Raw genomic sequence first — 20,158 nt, 5'->3', positions numbered from 1 at the left:
GTCAGGTCTTAGTCCTAGGCACTTTTTTCTCTATACACTCTCACTAATTCATTCTCATGGCTTCAAATATCATTTCTATGTAATGCCTTCCTATTTTGGATTCTGCACTCAATTCCAACATGTGTGGGTAGGGGTAGGGGCCTCCCCTTAAAAACAAGCAGTTTTCCAGATACCAGCTGTGAGAAGTGACATGATTCATTTTCAGAAATACCAGATAAAAGCTGTGCTGTCTAGTAGCAAGAGGTTTACAACCTATTGGAAATGCGTACAAACTGCCCGCCAAAAATGCAGTCCCAAACCCTTAAGACACTGCACTTCCTGGTTCCTCTTCCCCATCCCCTCTCCATTTTGCAGTCTTATTTTTCGCAGGCTTCACAATGAGTATGCATCAGAGAACTGAAGTCTCTGTGTCACCTCAAGGAATGTACATTTGTTCCAAACAGACTACTTTTTGGCCTTACAAGGGCATAGGTGACTTCCCGGTAAGGCTATAACCTCTGTAGTACTCAGCCAATGAGGAATCAGGAGAAGGACTTCGTGCTAGGAGATAAACTGCCTACCGTAACTGCCACCCACTCTTGCAAAAGTGTTGATTTAAAGCCTTGCTTCACTGTGCTCCGAGTCTCTGCATCCCTCCTTTGATTGGGGCAGTGGGCTTATTTGTCACACCAGCTGAGTGTCCTACAATTCAACTCACTTCTGACACTCTCTACCTGGGAATAAAGTGAGATCCCACAGGTAAGGGCTTAGTCCTACAAGATTTGTGCCACCCCCTCCCCCTAACACTTAGATGCCAATTTCAACACCAGGTTGTTACCTGTGCTTCTGACCTACTGGCTATATAGATTGGACATTCCCATGACTTGCTGCCTAGGTTCAAATAATTTGTTAGAATAGCTCATAGAACTCAGAAAATGTGTTCACTCACTCAATTACCAGTTTATTATAAAAGGATATAATTCAGAAATGGCCAGGTGGAAGAGATGCATAAGGCAAAGTATAGGAAAAGGGTGCAGAACTTCCATGCAGTCTCCAGGCAAGCCACCTTCCCTGAATTTCCAAAAATTCACCAACCTGGAAGCTCTCTGAACCCTGTCCTTTGGGTGTTTAAGGAGGTTTCATTAACATAGGCACAACTAATAAAATCACTGGTCATTGTCAACTGATTCAACCTCCAGCTCCATTCCTCTCCCAAGAGGTCTGAGGGTGAGACTGAAAATTCCAACCCTCTTCCTCCATAGGTGGGGACAAAAGTAACATAACATAACATAACATAACATAACATAACATAACATAACATAACATAACATAACATAACATTACTTCTGCATTCCTCACTTAGGAAATTCTCAGGGTTTTAGGAGCTCTATGCCAGAAACCAGAAGACCAAATATATATTTCTTATATATAACCACAATGTCACACTTCCAAATTTATATTTCCAGCCCAAATCTTTCCTCTGAAGCCCAAATTTGAATATCAGATTGCCTACTTGATGTCTCTTCTTGAATAATTCACAGGAATTTCAAATCCAATACATTAAAAGTGGAAAACTGCATGTTCTTCAAGTCTTTCTGAGGAGGGACTATAAAGCATGCTGAGGGCCAACACAAGCTAGTACACTCCCCACCTCCAGGAGGGACATATGTGATATTCCTCAGGTACTCCTGGATGCCCAAGAACAAAGGAAAGAAAAGAAAACAAATGGCTAACTGATAAAGATCACAGTCGTGCAGGACACAGTCTCCATCAGTTTACAAATACCTTAGTAAATTACAAGAAAAAGGCAATCTTATCAATAGCCTAATATCCAGAAACTTATAGACTCAAGTTTCCTGGAGCCCATAGTATCACCATCCCAACCATTCTGATGTGGGGAACAAATGCAAGAAGAAAAGGGCAGGTGAAATTAAATTTCTTTATAACCTGCAGCCCTCTGGCAAATACTTGGGGCAACACAAAGTATAACATTACTTCAGGAACTCCTTACTATCTATCTTAATGTTAATGCTTCGCTAGAGGGAAAAACAACCTTAGCTTGACAATAGGTAGGCCTCCAGTAATCTGTCAGTCTTCAGCACATGAAAGCCTCTTGCGAAACTTCTCTTTTAACTTTACCTCTCCCTAGTACATGGTATATAACCAGCCATACAACAACCCCAGTGCAGCTCTTTCTTCCCACAGGCTTTAATAAAATCACTTTTTTGCACCGAAAAAGAAAACCAAGGATGGAGGCATCAGAATTCCAGACTTCATGATGTACTACAAAGCTGCAGTCATCAAGACAGTATGGTACCAGCACAAAAACAGATACTCAGATCGATGGAACAGAATAGAGAACCCAGAAATGGACCCACAAACGTATGGCCAACTAAGTTTTGACAAAGCAGGAGAGAATATCCAATGGAATAAAGACAGCCTCTTCAGCAAATGGTGGTGGGAAAACTGGACAGCAACATGCAGAAGAATGAACCTGGACCACTTTCTTACACCATACACAAAAATAACTAAAAAATGGATGAAAGACCTAAATGTAAGACAGGAAGCCATCAAAATCCTAGAAGAGAAAGCAGACAAAAACCTTTTTGACCTTGGTCGCAGCAACTTCTTACTCAACATGTCTCTGGAGGTAAGGGAAAAAAAAGCAAAAATGAACTATGGGACCCCACAAACCCCACTGTCACCTCAGAGCTTCATCATTTCTGACTTCATAAGTGGCATACCTACTCACTCAGGGGTCGGTCCATTTGGTAGCTCTATGTTAATTCCTGTCCTTATCTTACTCACCGGATTTATCAGTAAGTTTGGTCAACACTACTTCCAAAATACAAATGAAATCCATCATTTTCTTTCCAACTCCACTAACAAACCTTAATCCAACCACCATCATTTCCTGTCCAGACAGCTTGAACAGCTTACCCACTTTGATTTTTATTCCCTGACAATTCATTCTTGAATAGGTAACCAAAGTGGTCTTTTTAAAACCAAAACTCTGATCAGGTCACTCTACCACTTACAGTCCATGCATGGCTTCCTACCACACTTGGAATGTAAATCCCTTACCATGTCTGTACAACAAAGCCCTGTCAATTGGTCCCTGCTCAGTATACTCAGGATGTTATGACCTTCTGTTTTTCAAATATGCCAAACTCTTTTCCTTGGCTTTGCATGTGGCATTGTCTCTGCCTAATACATTTTTTCTCCCTGATTCTTCGTAAGGTTGTTTCCTTCTCATGCTTTGAGTTTTAGTTTCAATATCATCTCCACAGAGAGATCTTCCAGGATCTCCATCCCACTACTGACATTCTTTATCTTAGAACCCTATTTCTTTTATAGCTGTTAGCAAAATTTAGGATAATTTTTTAAAAAAATTATTTTGGGGAACACCTGGGTGGCTCATTTGGTAAAGTGTCTGACTTCAGCTCAGGTCATGATCTCATGGTTCATGAGTTTGAGCCCCGCATCAGGCTGTGCGCTGCGCACTGAGCCTGCTCTGGATCCTCTGTCTCCCTCTCTCTCTGCCCCTCCCCCACTCATTTCTCTCTCTCTCTTTCTCTCTCTCTCTCTCTCTCTCTCTCTCAACATAATAAACATTTAAAAAAATTATTTTGGTTCTTTCTCTCCAGGAGGGGAGAGATCATGTTTATCTTGGTCATCTTTATATATATATATATATTTTTTTTTTCAATTTATGCATGTGTGGGTTATGTGTACATACACGTATACGTGTGTGTGTATGTAAATCTATCAGTGCCTGGCACATAGAGTGTTCAGGGTATTCATGAAATATTCATTCATGGTGAATGAAGGATCACCTAGGGTTAGGGTTAGTGTTCTTCAGGACCTCCTGGGATATATTTCAGAAAGCCTGAGGGCCCTGAACAGTACTGTAATAATCTGAAGTTTTTCTTTAAAAAACTCAAAGTCCTGGGTCTCCACATGGCAGACTGGCCCTTTGAAGGGTATCTGCTAGGCATAATCCTATGATATACTCCTGAAAAGTCCAACAGACTTACTGTTCTCCTAGAGATTTAAGATATCAACAAAAGGGTATGCAGAAGTTTAAGAATTTCCTAGGGGTTAGGAGGACTACTGTAGGTGTGGAATTCAGATGTTGCTGAGGAGCCCTGTACCTACTGTGATGTCAGGAGGCACAAATGACACTGGAATTCTATACTGCAAAATCTAAGTTAAGGACCTTGTGATGGTTAAGTCTATATGTCAACTTGACTGCGCCCCATATTCCTTTAACATTATTCTGGGTAAGTCGGTGAAGGTGTTTTTGGATGAGATTAACATTTGAATTGGTAGGCTGAGGAAAGCAGATTGCCCTCCTTAATGAGGGTGGAACCCACCCAATCAGTGGAAGGCCCGAATACAACAAGAAAACTGACCTTCCCTCCAGTAAGGGGGAAATCCTCCAGCTTGACTGCTTTGACTGAGGACACTGAACTGAAACACTGGTACTTCCTGGGTCTTAAGCCTCTTGGCTTTCAGACTGGAACTACAACATACGCATTCCTGGGTTTCCTGCTTGATTACTGCAGATTTTGGGACTTGTTAACCTCTATAATCATGTGAGCCAATTCCTTATGGTAAATCTTTCTCTATATACACAGTTAGATACAGAATCAACATCCTATTGGTTCTGTTTCTCTGAACCCTAACACACGCTGGTTTAGTATGTTGTGGACAAAGGGATGAAGCTCTGAAATAAAGGTGCAATTTATTTCAATAATGAGTCAAGCCAGTATAAAATTCTAAGTATATTGATCAGTTGGTGCCTTTCTAATTATATCTGTCACAGTACCTAATACTGAACTTTCTGTTTAATGCGCTAGTTATTTCATAGTCCTTCCGTGAAATATTTTTAAATCAAAGAAAAGAGTGAAAAGCAATTTTTAAAATTTGATTATTTATCAAAATTAAAACTAAATTTTGCCCATCAAAGAGGTATTAATGAGTGCATAATGGCATCTAGTAGACAAAATAATCTGTGAACTTTAAGGACTGGTCTCCAAATATATAGAGAGTGGAAGGGGACAGGAATTAATTGTAAGGCATACCTCTTAAAATTATCAATTAAAAAAGTTACTTATTATTTTAATTTGATGAAGAGTCAAATATCTTTAACATACTGAACTATATAATTTTTGCCCTATTTTTAAAAGAAAATCTAATTTGGGAACATAAAGTGCATTTTAATCTACATTTTATGAGTTATGCAACTTAAAAAATGTCAATTACTAATGTTGAAAATTATTTGGATGCTTTACAATTTTTCATTCCAAATTATACTATATTTAAAATATGTCTAAAGGTGAGATCTCAAGCTATTGTTAACCATTTCTTTAAAAACCTTAACTCTTTCCTGCACACACAGACCAAAACTACTTTGTGGTGAGACCAACGGCTAGATTTCACTGTTTTGATTCATGTATGTTACTTCACATGGGCATGACTGGTTTGAAGAACTATTTTTTAAACTGTTGGAAACTCCATCTAAATATTTAACGGATGGGCTCTTAATAAAGCAAATAGTTACTATAACTAGAAAAAATTTTTCAGGTAAATTTTGTTTAAATATTACAGAGCTTTCTTGTATGAGTTTGAATACCAAGTATCAAAAACCTCAGAACTCTTCCCAGTTTTAATTTAATTAAGTTTCAGGATTTCACTAGTAAACTGACATGGTAGGCACACGTTCCTAACTCATCCATTCCTTTCTAGTACCCTTAGTGTCTTTCTAGATTTTCAATAGAGGGTAGACAATTTAAAAACATGCCCAGATCTGCATAATGAATTACACTCAATTAACAATAATTACTAACAACTCTTAAAAGCTTACAAATACCACAGACATATCCAATTCAGTACAACTAATGTTTCACTAAAATATCTCAGATCAAGGGACACCTGGGTGACTCAGTTGGTTAAGCATCCGATTCTTGATTTCGGCTCAGGTTATTTTTTTTTTTTTTTTTTTATGAAATTTACTGTCAAATTGGATTCCATACAATCGGCTCAGGTTATGATCTCACATGAGACTGAGTCTCAGGTGGGCTCGATTGTGAGACTGAGCTTTCAGCATGGAGCCTGCTTGGGACTTTCTCTCTTCCTTTCTCTCTCTCTCCCCCCCCCCTCCCTTTCTCTCTACCCCTCCCCTGCTCCCGCTCTCTGAATGAATGAATGAATGAATGAATGAATGAATGAATACCCAGATCAAAAACTTGGGAATTTTACAAACTCCAAAAAGACTCAAAATAAGGCAACTACGATCCTTGTGTGGTAGGCCACCTACAGGAACCAATCAAATTGGAAGGAAGAAACATTTGACTGGAAACAAATAACTAGGTTTAAAATCCATTTCCTAAGGTACTAATTCATTTGATGAGTCAATCTATCTTGACATTATTCACCATGACTCTAGCAGTTCATCAGTCTACTATTTCTTAATGCTACTAAACTTTGTTCCCTGAATCAGTATTATGTGCCACGCCAATGAGATTTCAAGTACTGGAATAAATATTTTTTCCAAATAATAAGAGCACATTTTCATTGACCTGCTGGACACTGCTATAAGTACTTCACTGACATAACTCGTTTAATTCTCAAACCAGAACTATACAACTAGGCATAAAGAAGTAAAGTTATTTGCCTAAGGTTACAGCTAGTAAGTGAAATATATTGGATGTTTCTATTAAAACACTTCATGTTCTCTAAGAGGAGCTGTGCACACAATCTGTCCAAGGCACTTATATGGAAGCATCTACCTTTCCAGTTGTCATGAGCAATCAGGATTAGAGGCGGATCAGATAAGAAGGGGAAGTTATGCCATGATATGGGTGGTACAGCTGTTCCCCACTGTGGCAGAGGGCAAGAAATCCAAACGTGTCCTCAGCACACAGTCACACAACTCTCATGCAGCTAAGAGGAATAAAAATGCAAATTGATGGAGACATGTATGAAAGCAGAAGGTTGAGAAAACTTTTTTCAGGACACCAGAAAAGCTGAAATTAAAACATTCTCTTCCTTGGTCTGGGAGGAGCTAAGATGAAGGTGTGTAGAAAATAGAGGTTTGTAGAAAATCCTAGGCTTGTCCTCAAATACCACTAGATAACTATCAAATCATTCTGAATACCCAAAAATCTCCCTGAGGACTGACAGAACAAACTATACAACTAAAGGAAGAGAAGAAGTGCAGAGATGTGGTTTGAGGGACAAACAGATCACAAGTGCTGTGGAGGAGAGGAAGTCCTGGTCTTGGAGAAAGGCAAGAGAGAGAGTGGAGTGCCCAGGGAAATGAATAAGGAGAACACTTCCCCAAAGCCAGTGGCTGGGAAAATGAGAAGAGCTGATTTTTGTGAGTGTTTGCAACCAGTAGGGCTCAAAGACTGGAGTTGTAGAGGTTGGCAGGTTTGGCTGGGATAGACACATGAGGGCATTGCCCCACTCCTGGAGAGAAAGCAGGCAAGCAACCCTGGCAGCAGAAAGAAATCTGAGGATCACCTAAGGTGCATAGGGAGAGACTGTTTGCTCTTCTTGAAGCATACCTGTGAGAGGTAACATTCACAAACACACCTCTTGGGGGACAAAAGAACCAGAGGGAGCCATTTCCTTTGCCTGCACCTAAGCACAGGTGCAGAGACATGTGCTGAGGGTGGCAAACCTGGACACTGACTGTTTAGCCTACTTGCTCCAAATCCCACGCCCCTGAACTCTTGTGTGACTGCTCTTCTGGGTTAATCCTCCATCTGTCCCAACCCAGGAAGACCCTCCCCCAGAAGACCAGCACAGGCCCCCACTATAGCAGCTCCTTAAAGTTTGTGGAGTTTTAAAAGTCAGCAGGCTTGGCTGGTATATAACCCAAAGTGCACTGGACTGCTCCAGGCAGACAAATAATGTGGACACAGATAGCATGAAAACACCAATCTGAGCGGTGCCTGGGTGGCTCAGTCGGTTAAGCATCCGACTTCGGCTCAGGTCATGATCTCACAGTCTGTGAGTTCGAGCCCCACGTCGGGCTCTGTGCTGACAGCTCAGAGGCTGGAGCCTGCTTCGGATTCTGTGTCTCCCTCTCTCTATGCCCCTCCCCTGCTCATGCTCTGTCTCTCTCTGTCTCAAAAATAAATAAAAACATTAAAAAAAAATTTAGAAAAAAAGAAAACACCAATCTGAAAAACCCCTGGAATGAATGAGGGGGAAATTATTCACTCTTCTGGGAGTGCTTCTCCAAGACCAGCAAGCATGTAGACCACTCTCTGGAGACAAAGAAGCTGGCTAGCACCATTTTCCCTCCCCTCTCCCTCAGCATAAACCAACTTCAGTAAACAGCACAGTCCCAAAACTGGCTGCCTCACCTACTTACACCTACTTATCCCCCTGCACTCTACTGGTACTGCTTTTCTTGGGCAAGTATACCTAAGAACCAGCACAGTAGGCCCCTTCCTCAGAAGACCGGCACAAACCCCCACACGCACTACATCTACTAACTATAGAGTTCTTCAAAACGTTAGGTGTGGTGGAAATAGCATCAGATCTCATTTAACAAATAGACCAGAGCACACCTAGTTAAAACTGGACACGCTTTGGCCAAGGTCCAAACACTCTCTGATGCAGACAGGGGAAACTCTGTAGACAACTGACCTGAGGGATAAAGCAGACAAAATACAGCAGCAGAGTACATGTAGTACACACCAGAGACACTTCCTGAAGCTCCAGGCCATGGACATTATAGGACTACTCTTTCATAAAGCCATCACTCTCAGGAGCAGGAGAAGACAGAGACCCAGATAAAGTACACAGATGGAGGAATTCATCCCAAAAGAAAGAACAAGAAAAGGTCACAGCCAGAGATCTAATCAAAACATAAATAATATGCCTGATGCAGAATTTAAAGCAACAGTGAAAAGGATACTTGCTGGGCTTGAGAAGAGTATGGAAGACATCAAGGGGACTCTTACCACAGAGATAAGAGAGATAAAAAACAACCAGTCAGAAATGAAAAATGCAGCAACTGAGATTCAAAACAGACTGGATAAAATGACCACAAGAATGGAAGAAACACAGGAATGAGTAAGTGATCCTTATTCAGACATCCAGATCCAGGAGTAAGAGAGAACTCCCATCAAAATCAACAAAAGCAGACCAACCCCAAGATATACTGTAGTTAAATTTACAAAATATAGTGATAGCAAAAAATCCTAAAAGAAGACAAAAGAAGTCCCTATACTACAATGGAACACCCATAAGGCTAGCTGCAGATCTCACCACAGAAACTTGGCAAGCCAGAAGGGAGGGGCACAATATATTCAACATGCTGAATGGGAAAAATTTGCAGCCAAGTATAATCTACCCAGCAAAGCTATCATTTAGAATAGAAGGAGAGATAAAGAGATTCCCAGACAAAGAAAAACTAAAGGATTCTGTGAACACTAAACCAACCCTGCAAGAAATATTAAAGGGGACTCTTTGAGTGGGAAGGAAATACCAAAAGAAAGAAAGACTAGAAGGGACAGAGAAAATCTCCACAAACAATGACAAAACAGGTAATAAAATAGCACTAAATACATATCTATCAATAATTACTCTAAATGTAAATGGACTAAATGCTCTTTTGATTAAAAGACATAGGGTATCAGAATGGATTAAAAAAAAAAAACAAAACCCACAACCAAACCCATCTATATGCTGCCTACAAGAGATTAATTCTAGACCTAATGACATGTGCAGATTGAAAGTGAGGGGCTGGAGAAACATTTATCATGTAAATGGACTGTAAAAGAAAGCCAGAGTAGGAATACTTGTAACAGACAAACTAGATTTTAAACCAAAGGCTATAACAAGAGATTAAAAAAAAAAAAGAAAAGCCACTATATCATAATAAAGGGGACTATCAAACAGAAGACACAACAATTGTAAAAATTTATGCCCGCATCATGAAAGTGCCCAAATATGTAAAACAATTAGTAACAAACATACAGGAATTCTTTGATGATAACATAATAATAGTAGGGGTCTTTAACACCCCCAACTTACATCAATGGACAGATAATCTAAGCAAAAAATCAACAAGAAAACAGTGTCTTTGAACGCCATACTGGACCTGATGGACTTAACAAATATATTCAGAACATTTCATCCCAAAGCAGCAGAAAACATTATTTTCAAGTGCACATGGGACATTCTACAGAATAGATCACATACTAGGTCACAAATCAGGCCTCACAAATACAAAAAATGTGAGATCATACCATGCATATTTTCTGATAATAATGAAATGAAACTTGAAGTCATCCACAAGAAAAAAATCTGGAAAGATGACAAATACAAAGAGATTAAACAACATCCTACTAAGAATGAATTGGCCAACCAGTAAGTCAAAGAAGAAATAAAAATAATACATGGAAACAAATGAGAATGAAAACATGATTATCTAAAGCCACTGGAATGCAGCAAAAGTCATCCTAAGAGGGCAGTATATAGCAATACAAGCCTACCTCAAGAAGCAAGAAAAGTCTCAAATAAACAACCTAACCTTACACCTAAAGTAGCTAGAAAAAGAACAACAAACAAAACTTAAAGCCAGCAGAAGAAGGGAAATAATAAAGATTTGAAGAGAAGTAAATGATATAGAAACTAAAAAACAATAGAAAAGATCGATGAAACCAGGAGCCGGTTCTTTGAAAAAATTAATAAAATTGATAAACCCCTAACCAGGCTTATCAAAAAGAAAAAAGACCCAAATCAATAAAATCACAAATGAAAGAGGACAAATAACCAACACCACAGAAATACAAACAATTATAAGAGAATATTATGAAAATTAAATGTCAACAAATTAGAAGAAATGGATAAATTCCTAGAAATATATAACTACCAAACCTAAAACTGGAAGAAACAGAAAACTTGAACAGACTGATAACCAGCAAAGAAACTGAATCAGTTATCAAAATCTCCCAACAAACAAAATTCCAGGGCCAGATGGCTTCACAGGGGGAATTCTACCAAATATTTAAAGAAGAGTTAAGGAGCACCTGGGTGACTCAGTCAGTTAAGTGTCTGACTTCAATTCAGGTCACGATCTCACAGTTTCCATTTGAAGCCCTGCATCGGGCTCTGCGCTGACAGCTCGGAGCCTGGAACCTGCTTCAGATTCTGTGTCTTCCTCTCTCTCTCTCTCTTTGCCCCTCTCCTACTAGTGCTTTGTCTCTCTCTCAAAAATAAATAAACATTAAAAAAATAATAATAAAATAAGAAGAGTTAATACCTATTCTCAAACTATTCTGAAAAACAGAAATGGAAGGAAAATTTCCAAATTCATTCTATGAGATCAGCATTACTCTGATTCCAAAAACAGACAGACTCCACTAAAAAAGAGAACTACAGGTTGGTATCTTTGATGAACATGGATGAAAAATTCTCAACAAAATACAAATTAAATCCAACAGTGCATTAAAAGAATCATTCAGCATGATCAAGTGAGGTTGATTCCTGGGCTATAAGGTGGCTCAATATTCGCAAATCAATCAACATGATACAGATATTAATAAAGAAAGGATAAAAACCATATGATCCTTTCAGTAGATGCAGAAAAGCATTTGACAAAGTACAACATTGCTTTCATGATAAAAGCCCTCAACAAAGTTGATTTAGAATGAACTTCAACATAATAAAGGCCAATATGAAAAACGCACAGCTAATAGCATCTTCAATGGGAAAAAACTCAGAGCTTTTCCTCAATAGTCAAGAATGAGACAGGGATGTCGACTCTCACCAGTTATTTAACATAGTCCTAGCCATAGCAATCAGGCAACAAAAAGAAATAAAAGGCATCCCAATAGGTAAGGAAGAAGTCAAACTTTCACTGCTGATGACATATACAGAAAATCAAGACTCCAGCAAAAAATTGCTAGAACTGATACACAAATTCAGTAAAATCACAGGATACAAAATCAATGTACAGGGGCGCCCGAGTGGTTCAGTCAGTTAGGTATCCGACTGCGGCTCAGGTCATGATCTCACGGTTTGTGGGTTCCAGCCCTGCACCGGGCTCTGTGCTGACAGCTCAGAGCCTGGAGCCTGCTTTGGGTCTGTGTCTCCCTCACTCTCTGCCTCTCCCCCACTCTCACTTTGTCTCTCTCTTTCTCTCAAAAATAAATAAACATAATAAAATTTTTTTTTAAAAATCAATGTACAAAAAGCTGTTGCACTTCTATACACCAATAATGAAGCAGCAGAAATAGAAATTAAAGAATTGATCTGATTTACAATTGCACCAAAACCCACAAGATACCCAGAAATAAATTTAACCAAAGAGGTAAAAGGTCTATAAAAAAGCACTGATGAGGGAAAATAAAAATAACACAAAAAAATGGAAAAACATTCCATGCTCATGGATGGGAAGAACAAACATTGTTAAAGTGTCTATACTCCCCACAGAAATCTACACATTTAATGCAATCCCTATCAAAATACCACTGGAATTTTCATAAAGTTACAACAAACAATCCTAAAATTTGTACAGAAGCACAAAAGAACTTAAATAGCCAAAGAAATCTTGAAAAATAAAAGCAAAGCTTGAGGCATCACAATTCCAGATTTCAAATTATACTACAAAACTATAGTCATCAAGACAGTATGGTAATGGCACAAAAAGAGACACATAGATCAATGGAACAGAATAGAAAATCCAGAAATGAACCTAGAACTATATAGTCAATCTTCAACAAAGCAGGAAAGAGTATCCAATGGAAAAAAGACAGTCTCTTCAACAAATGGTGTTGGGAAAACTGGACGGCAACATCCAAAAGAAAGAAACTGGACCACTCTCTTACACCATACACAAAAATGAATTCAAAATGGATGATTGACCTAAATGTGAGACAGGAACTCATTAAAATCCTAAAGGAGAAACTCTCTGACATCAGCTGTAGCAACTTCTTATTAGATATATCTCCTGAGGCAAGGGAAACAAAAGCAAAATAAACTATTGGGATTTCATCAAAATAAAAAGCTTCTGCACAATCAATAAGCAATCAACAAAACTAAAAGTCAACCTTCAGAATGGGAGAAGATATCTGCACATGACATACTGGATAAAGAGTTAGTATCCAAAATCTATAAAGCACTTATAAAACACAACACCTCAAAAAACAAATAATCGTTAAAAAATGGGCAGAAGACATGAATAAATGTTTTTCCAGAGAACACATACAGATGCCTAACAGACACAGGAAAACATGCCCACCATCTTTATCATAAGGGAAATACAAACCAAACTACAATAAGATATCACCTGACACCACTGAGAATGGCTAAAATTAACAACACAGGTAGCAAGAGGTATTGGTGAGGATGCAGAGAAAGGGGAACCCTCTTACACTGTTGGGTGGAATGCAAACTGGTGCAGCCACTGAGAGAACAGTATGGAGGTTCCTCAAAAAGTTAAAAATAGAACTACCCTACAATCCAGCAATTGCACTACTAGGTATTTACCCAAAGGATACAAAAATACTAATTCGAAGGGGCACATGCACCCCAATGTTTACAGCAGTATTATCAACAATAGCCAAATTATGGAAAAGAGTCCAAATGTCTATCAGCTGATGAATGGATAAAGTAGACATGGTAAAGGATAAAGAATCCAGATTCTAAGAGACATATGCACCCTGATGTTTATAGCAGCATTATCGACAGCCGAACTACGGAAAGAGCCCAAATGTCCGACTGCTGAATGGATAAAGATGTGACATACATATATGTGTGTGTGTGTGTGTGTGTGTGTGTGCGTGCACACATGTGTGCATGCAATGGAATATTACCCAGCCATCAAAAAGAATGAAATCTTCCATTTGCAATGATGTGGAAGGAGCCAAAGAGTATTATGCTAAGTGAAGTAAGTCAGAGAAAGACAAATATTATATGATTTCTCTCATATGTGGAATTTAAGAAACAAAACAGAGGAACATATGGGAAGGGGAGTGGAGAGAAAAGAGGGAAACAAACCACAAGAGACTTTGAATGACAGAGAACAAACTGAGGGTTGATCAGAGGTTGGTGGCAGACGGGTTAGATGGGTGATGGGTATTAAGGAGGGCATTTATTGTGAGGAGCACTGGGTATTATATGTAAGTGATGAATCAGCAAAGTCTACTCCTGAAACCAATATTATACTATATGTGAACTAACTAGAATTTAAATAAAAATTTACAAAGATAAAAAAAGTAAAGAAGATTTGGTGTGTGTGTGCGTGTGTATGTATGTGTGTGTGCGTGTGTATGTGTACACATACACACAATGGAAAATTATTCAGCCATAAAGATGAATGAAATCTTGCCATTTGCAAGAATGTGGATGGAGGTAGACAGTATTATGCTAAGTGAAATAGGTCAGTCAGAGAAAGACAAATATAATATGATTTCACTCATATGTGGAATTTAAGAAACAAAACAAATGAACATGGGAGAAGAAAAGAGAGGCAAACCAAGAAACTGACTCTTAACTATAGAGAACAAATTGATGGTTAGGGAAGTAGGCTGAAGGGGAGGAGGTAGGGCACTGGAATGGTTTAAATTGATGAGTATTAAGGAGGGCACATGTGATGAGCCCCAGGTATTATATGTAAGTGATGAATCACTAAATTCTACACCAGAAACCAGTGTTATACTGCATGTTAACTAACTAAAATTTAAATAAAAATTTGTAGAAAAAAAAAAAAATAAAGCATTCTCATCCTCAGTAGCAACAAGCAACTCTGCATTTATCAAGGGCAGCCAAACTCTACATTTATCTTATGGAAGACTCACTTCCCCTGTATAGTTAACTTTTCAATAGAGTTTTTGTATAATCAAGTGATACAAAAAGACAGAAGACATACATTATTTAATGCTATAATATTTTAATGTTATAAAGCACAGTAACTAATACACTGCTGAAAAGGAAGAAAAAAATATGGTGATAACTCATGCTTAAGAGCTCAGTTTTTATGCACTAAGGAGTTTTGTCATACACTATAGTTTTTCCATTTTTCATACACCAAGGAAATTTTATGGTTTAGATAACTAACCATTCATACAAACAAGGATCTACCTGGTTTAAAAGAAAAGAGTCAGTGAACCAATGAGAATTAAACATACAAAGGAAAACAAATTGCTCCAGAGAATAATTCTATTTCTTTTAGAAGTCGCGTGAATAAATGTCCATGGGTCAAGAGAGAAAAGATGGACCCCTGGAGTACCAAGACACCCAATCACTTTCCATGAAGGAGAAGAGGTCTTGAACCACAAAGGTGTGCTTACATCCAAAATACCAAAACCAGTTAGCCCTTCCCATATCCAATTTCTATGTTCTATTTCTATGCAAGTATAAAAGAGCAGGAAATAGCCATTATCCTCATGAAGATCTCTACCTGTCCCAGCTCCCAAGGACAAAAGGAGTTCTCCGTAGAGAGACAAAACCAGAGCTGTCGTCTCCTTGTTACAGGTGGGGCCTCTTTGGCAGCTGAAGGCGAAGGGCATTAGTGTCTACACTCCAGGGCCTGGGGGCTTTTCATGGGGCACTTGAACTGAGAGTCTGGAATGATGAGTCTGAATTCCGTGTGCTACACACAAAAATCAGTCATTACTGTGGAGGGAGAATGCCGCAGGCTGAGGGGCAAAGCACAAGATAGCACCCCACCCCTACCCCAGGTGGTATCTGTGTGATATTCCTGGACACTCCCAGCTACCCAAGAACAAAGGAAAGGGGTTTAAATGCTTGCAACTTAAGGCAAATGAAAAATTAAATTCCCTTACTGACTGCAGCCCATTGACAAGTCCTTGAAACCAGCAGAGTGACCTAGCTTTAGGAGCTCAGCTGCCTCCATGATGACACTTTGCTAGGGGCAAAAGAGAACCTTGACTTAACATTGTCTCAACCTCCTGAGGATCCTGTAAATCTACTTCCTTTATCTCAACTGCTCCAGGACATATGTTGGCAATCATGCTCCAAGCTTATGGCCCCTGATATGCATCTGAAGGGTCTCCTGACTGAGGTTTTATAAAATGGTGATAAGGGTGTTTCCCCAGCAACAGCTAGCCCCTCTGAGGTCCTGAAAACCTTGCTTCCAAAATTTCTTAGAGACTTATTCTGTCCCTGACTCCCTCCCAACCTGAGGGAATATAATGAGTTATCCCTCAGGACCCCAGTGCAGCTCTTCCTGCCCATGGGTCCTCTCCCCCCATGCTTTAATAAAATCACCTTTTTGCACCAAAGACATCTTCAAGAATTCTTTCTTGGTCGTTGGCTATGACCAAGACCCCACCATCACCCCAAAATTTCATCAATTATTTTCTGTTCATAATTTCTATGCTACCAATTATATTATGATTAAGACACTAAGTGAATGTGCGACTTTTGAAAATTTAAATGCAATAGCTTCTATGCGCTGATCACAGTGGGCTAGAAAACAAGATCATTTAATTCTTTCCGGCTAGAAACCTCCATAATTACATGGGTTATTTCAGACCCATGTGCAAGCTCCTTTTATCTTTGTTTTATCTTCGTTTTACCATTTGTTCATAATCAACTGTACAATAATTTCATCTATAATTTTACCTAACTGGCAATCTACTCAACTCTAAATCCTTGAAGATATTTCACATTTTCTTTTTTTCTTTAACTGACTCTCATTTAATCCTCATGACCACCTTTTGAGACAGATACTCCTACTCTCTTTTTACATTTGAGAATACTCTCAGAACAATGAAGTAACTTGTTTAAGATCATACAGCTATGAAGTGTTAGAGCTTTATAGAACTCTTAATTAATCTTAAAATATCTGACAATATTAATAGGCTTTGGGACTCAAGTTTTTAAAAAGTCACTTAGAAATCTAAAATTTTTTAAGACTAGAAATTAATTCACAATGACTTAGCGACATCTACAGTCAAATTTGTATACATACCTCACTGAAAAGGCTTCCATTAACATATGAAATCCAGAGTTTCCAGAAGTTAGGCAGCTGACTTAAAACAAGCTTGGTCAGTTTTTCAACAAATGCCACCCGGTGAGGAGTTTTGTATCTCCATGCTAAGGGGGGAAAATACTATGAATATACTTTGAGTCAAGAATAAAAATTGGTTTCAACATATTATTGCTCCCCCACCTAAAAATGTGTTGCACTTTGTCCCATTTTGGCTACAGAGCTTTAATTTATTGATAGACCAATATCAGTAAATGTTCCTTTCCACATCACACTACCAAAGCCTGCCAGCACACAGAATACACTTTAACCAGAGGTTCCTGTTTTTCTCAAAGGGGCATGGCAGACTGGTCTTGAGGGCACAGCAGGAGAAGGAGGATGCTTTGGCTTTTCAACCTTGTCTTCAGGATGTTCTACTTCCCTCAAAAGTCCTACCCTCAAACAGCAAAGTAAGGCAAAGTCAGGGCAAGGCCAATTAGCCTTAAATTTGAGGCAAATATCAACCAGTTGGAAATACCACTGTATGGGGGTGCCTGGGTGGCTCAGTCAGTTAAGTGTCTGACTTCGGCTCAGGTCATGAACTCACAGTTCTTGAGTTCAAGCCCCACATCCAACTCTGTGCTGACAATCTAGAGCCTGGTGCCTGCTTCAGATTCTGTATGTCCTTCTCTCTCTGCCCCTTCCCAGCTTGCGCCATGTGTGCATGCTATCTCTCTCTCTCAAAAAATATATATAAACATCTAAAAAATTAAAAAAAAAGGAAATGCCACTATAACTTGATTCATTACTGAATTTTCACCATGTAAAAGGAACATATTCAAGTATAATCATATAATGAATAACTTCCCATGACAAAGAAATTTAAGAAAAAATAAAAATACTGAAGTCTCTTGGGTTACATATCATTTAATGCAGTTATTGTTGCAAGTGGGAAATAACATCTTATAGATTTCTTATGGAAATAAGTTCATTGGAATAAAAACAAATTAGTAATTTAAAGAGCATTAATCACTTCCAATCTCTTTCCTTTTTCTTTATTGCATTCTTTCCTGTTTCCTTCTTCCTCCATGCCTTGCTTCCTGGCCCTGCTGTTCTGTTTCACAGCCTCCAGCAGGAGCAGGCAGAGGCATCCCACTGTCCAGTTTCACAGCAATGATCAGGAGAACTTCTGGGGTCAACTTCTAACTTCTATTCAGCAATTTCAAAGACCGGCCAGATAAGAGAACTTTATTAACTCCTTTATCAACTGTCAGCTTCCTTTCAAATTACTCCTAGGCAAAAAGTTTTGTTGCTATAATTACTGTTGTTATTCTGGGGGTGGGGGGGGGGTGGGGAGGAGGGAGATGGATTTTATTTTAAATGTTTCGTAGTATTTTAAAAAGACAAGATGTGGTTGGAAAAGAAAACTTAAAAGGTATACAGAACAAAGTCTATCTCCCACTAGTTCTCCATTTGCCCAGTTCCCAGCTGCAGCCATAAGAAACCACTGTTATTAGTCATTTGTGATTCTTTCTGAAATGTCTTTTATATACACAAGCAAATATAAATACATATTCTCCCCACCCACCCACCCAAATGTTCTTTCACACAAATGAAAGCAAACTCAACACAATCTTTTGACACTTGGCCTTTTTTTCATTTCACAGTGGATCCTGAAGTTCTTCCCTATTCGTACATAAAATGTTTCTTTTTTTCCCCCCACAAATACATTTGTGTACAGCTGACCCTTGAACAATACAGAGGCTAGAGACACCGATCCCCTGCACAGTCAAAAATCTATGAATAACTTCTGACTCCCCAAAAACTGAACTACTAATAGCCTACTGTTGACCAGGAAAGTTACCAATTACATAAAGCAGTCAATTAATACATATTTTATGTGTTATATGTATTATACTGTACCCTTACAATAATACCTTTTTAATTTTTTCTGTATTTCAATGATACCTGGTTCATCTTAAGAGTTTTTTCAAATTGTCACAAGTCTCCAAAAAACTTTCCAATATATTTACTGAACAAAATTTGTGTATAAGTAGACCTACACAGTTCGAACCAGTGTTGTTCAAGGGTCAAATGTATTTCATATTTTGTATGTATGATAATTTTTAAAAATTCCCTTTTAATGGATAAGACTGTTTCCAATGTTTTGTCATTAAAATTAGTATTTCAAAAAAAAAACAAAATAAGTGTTTTAATCAATAACTTTTTACCTATAACATTTAGCACATTTGCAAGTATCAGTGTAGAATAAATTCTCAGAACAAGAACTTCTAGGTCCAAGAGTACATGAAGTTGTGATTTTGATAAGTATTATTAAACTGTCCTCTACAGGGATTCTTTACACACCCACCAGCAACACACATAAACACATATAAGCTTCTTTATAATCTTACCAATGAATAAACCAAATACATAAAACCTAAAACAATAAAAATTTAGGGATTTTGCAAAACTCACATCCCATCGTTCTTCATAGCCTTTTAAATTTTTACTGTGAGGCTGAATACCTGCCTTCATATACTTAAGAGCCATTCAGACTTCCTATCTGTGGCCTACAGAGCCTCTTTACCTCTTAGGTATATTAGCCCTTTGTCTATGAGTTGGGGGGAAAAGCTTTAAATTGTTGTCACATACGTGAAAGGCATAGTTCTTTATTTAGGGGTACATTACAAACTGTACTTGTCTATTTGGCCAATATTTATTAAGTGTCCTGTGTCTTAATCCTGTGGCTATACCATAACGTCTATCTATGATGCTGACCACTAATAATGAACAGAACAGGTCTTTGCCTTCATGGAGTCTACAATTGAACAGACAACCAATGAAAGGAGTCCTAATGATAATGTGATATGAGTCTAATAAAATTAGAGGTATTTTTCATCTTGAGACAGAGCTGAAAGAGACAAAACAAATACAGATAAGCACTGTTTTCCAAATGGCAGGCAGCATGCTACATAGCATAGACCACAGCCCAGTGCATGATGGGCCAATGATAATAAATAGGAGAAGAAAATCTAAAAACTGAAGCACTGAAACACGTACCTCATGTGGTGGCAAGTAGACTGTTATGATATCTTCCCCCAAATTAGTGTTTCAAAGGTTTGAGCTCCTCCATGCAGCTACATTGATCATTACTTATATAACACTATTGTGAGAAATTCAACTAGTATCCTTATCTCATATATTCTTTGCAAG

At 38.4% G+C, this 20,158-nt stretch overlaps 1 protein-coding gene and 1 long non-coding RNA gene across 3 annotated transcripts in view; one reads left to right on the top strand and one right to left on the bottom strand.

Annotated features, from left to right (window-relative positions):
- Positions 1–20,158, bottom strand: part of EXOC2 (exocyst complex component 2) — a 277,442-nt gene that overhangs the window by 126,925 nt on the left and 130,359 nt on the right. For both annotated transcript variants that reach the window (XM_043590966.1, XM_043590967.1), the window contains one exon: positions 16,946–17,070. In XM_043590966.1, coding sequence (XP_043446901.1) covers positions 16,946–17,070 — 125 coding nt within the window. The remainder of the gene's footprint in view (positions 1–16,945; positions 17,071–20,158) is intronic.
- Positions 3,773–19,254, top strand: LOC122489309. The gene is made up of 4 exons (XR_006298890.1): positions 3,773–4,262; positions 15,182–15,289; positions 17,299–17,412; positions 18,068–19,254. It is a non-coding gene; the product is annotated as an uncharacterized LOC122489309 (long non-coding RNA).

Source organism: Prionailurus bengalensis, chromosome B2 (assembly GCF_016509475.1).
Source record: "Prionailurus bengalensis isolate Pbe53 chromosome B2, Fcat_Pben_1.1_paternal_pri, whole genome shotgun sequence".
NCBI classification, from domain to species: domain Eukaryota; kingdom Metazoa; phylum Chordata; class Mammalia; order Carnivora; family Felidae; genus Prionailurus; species Prionailurus bengalensis.
This window is presented reverse-complemented; position numbering and strand designations above follow the sequence as displayed.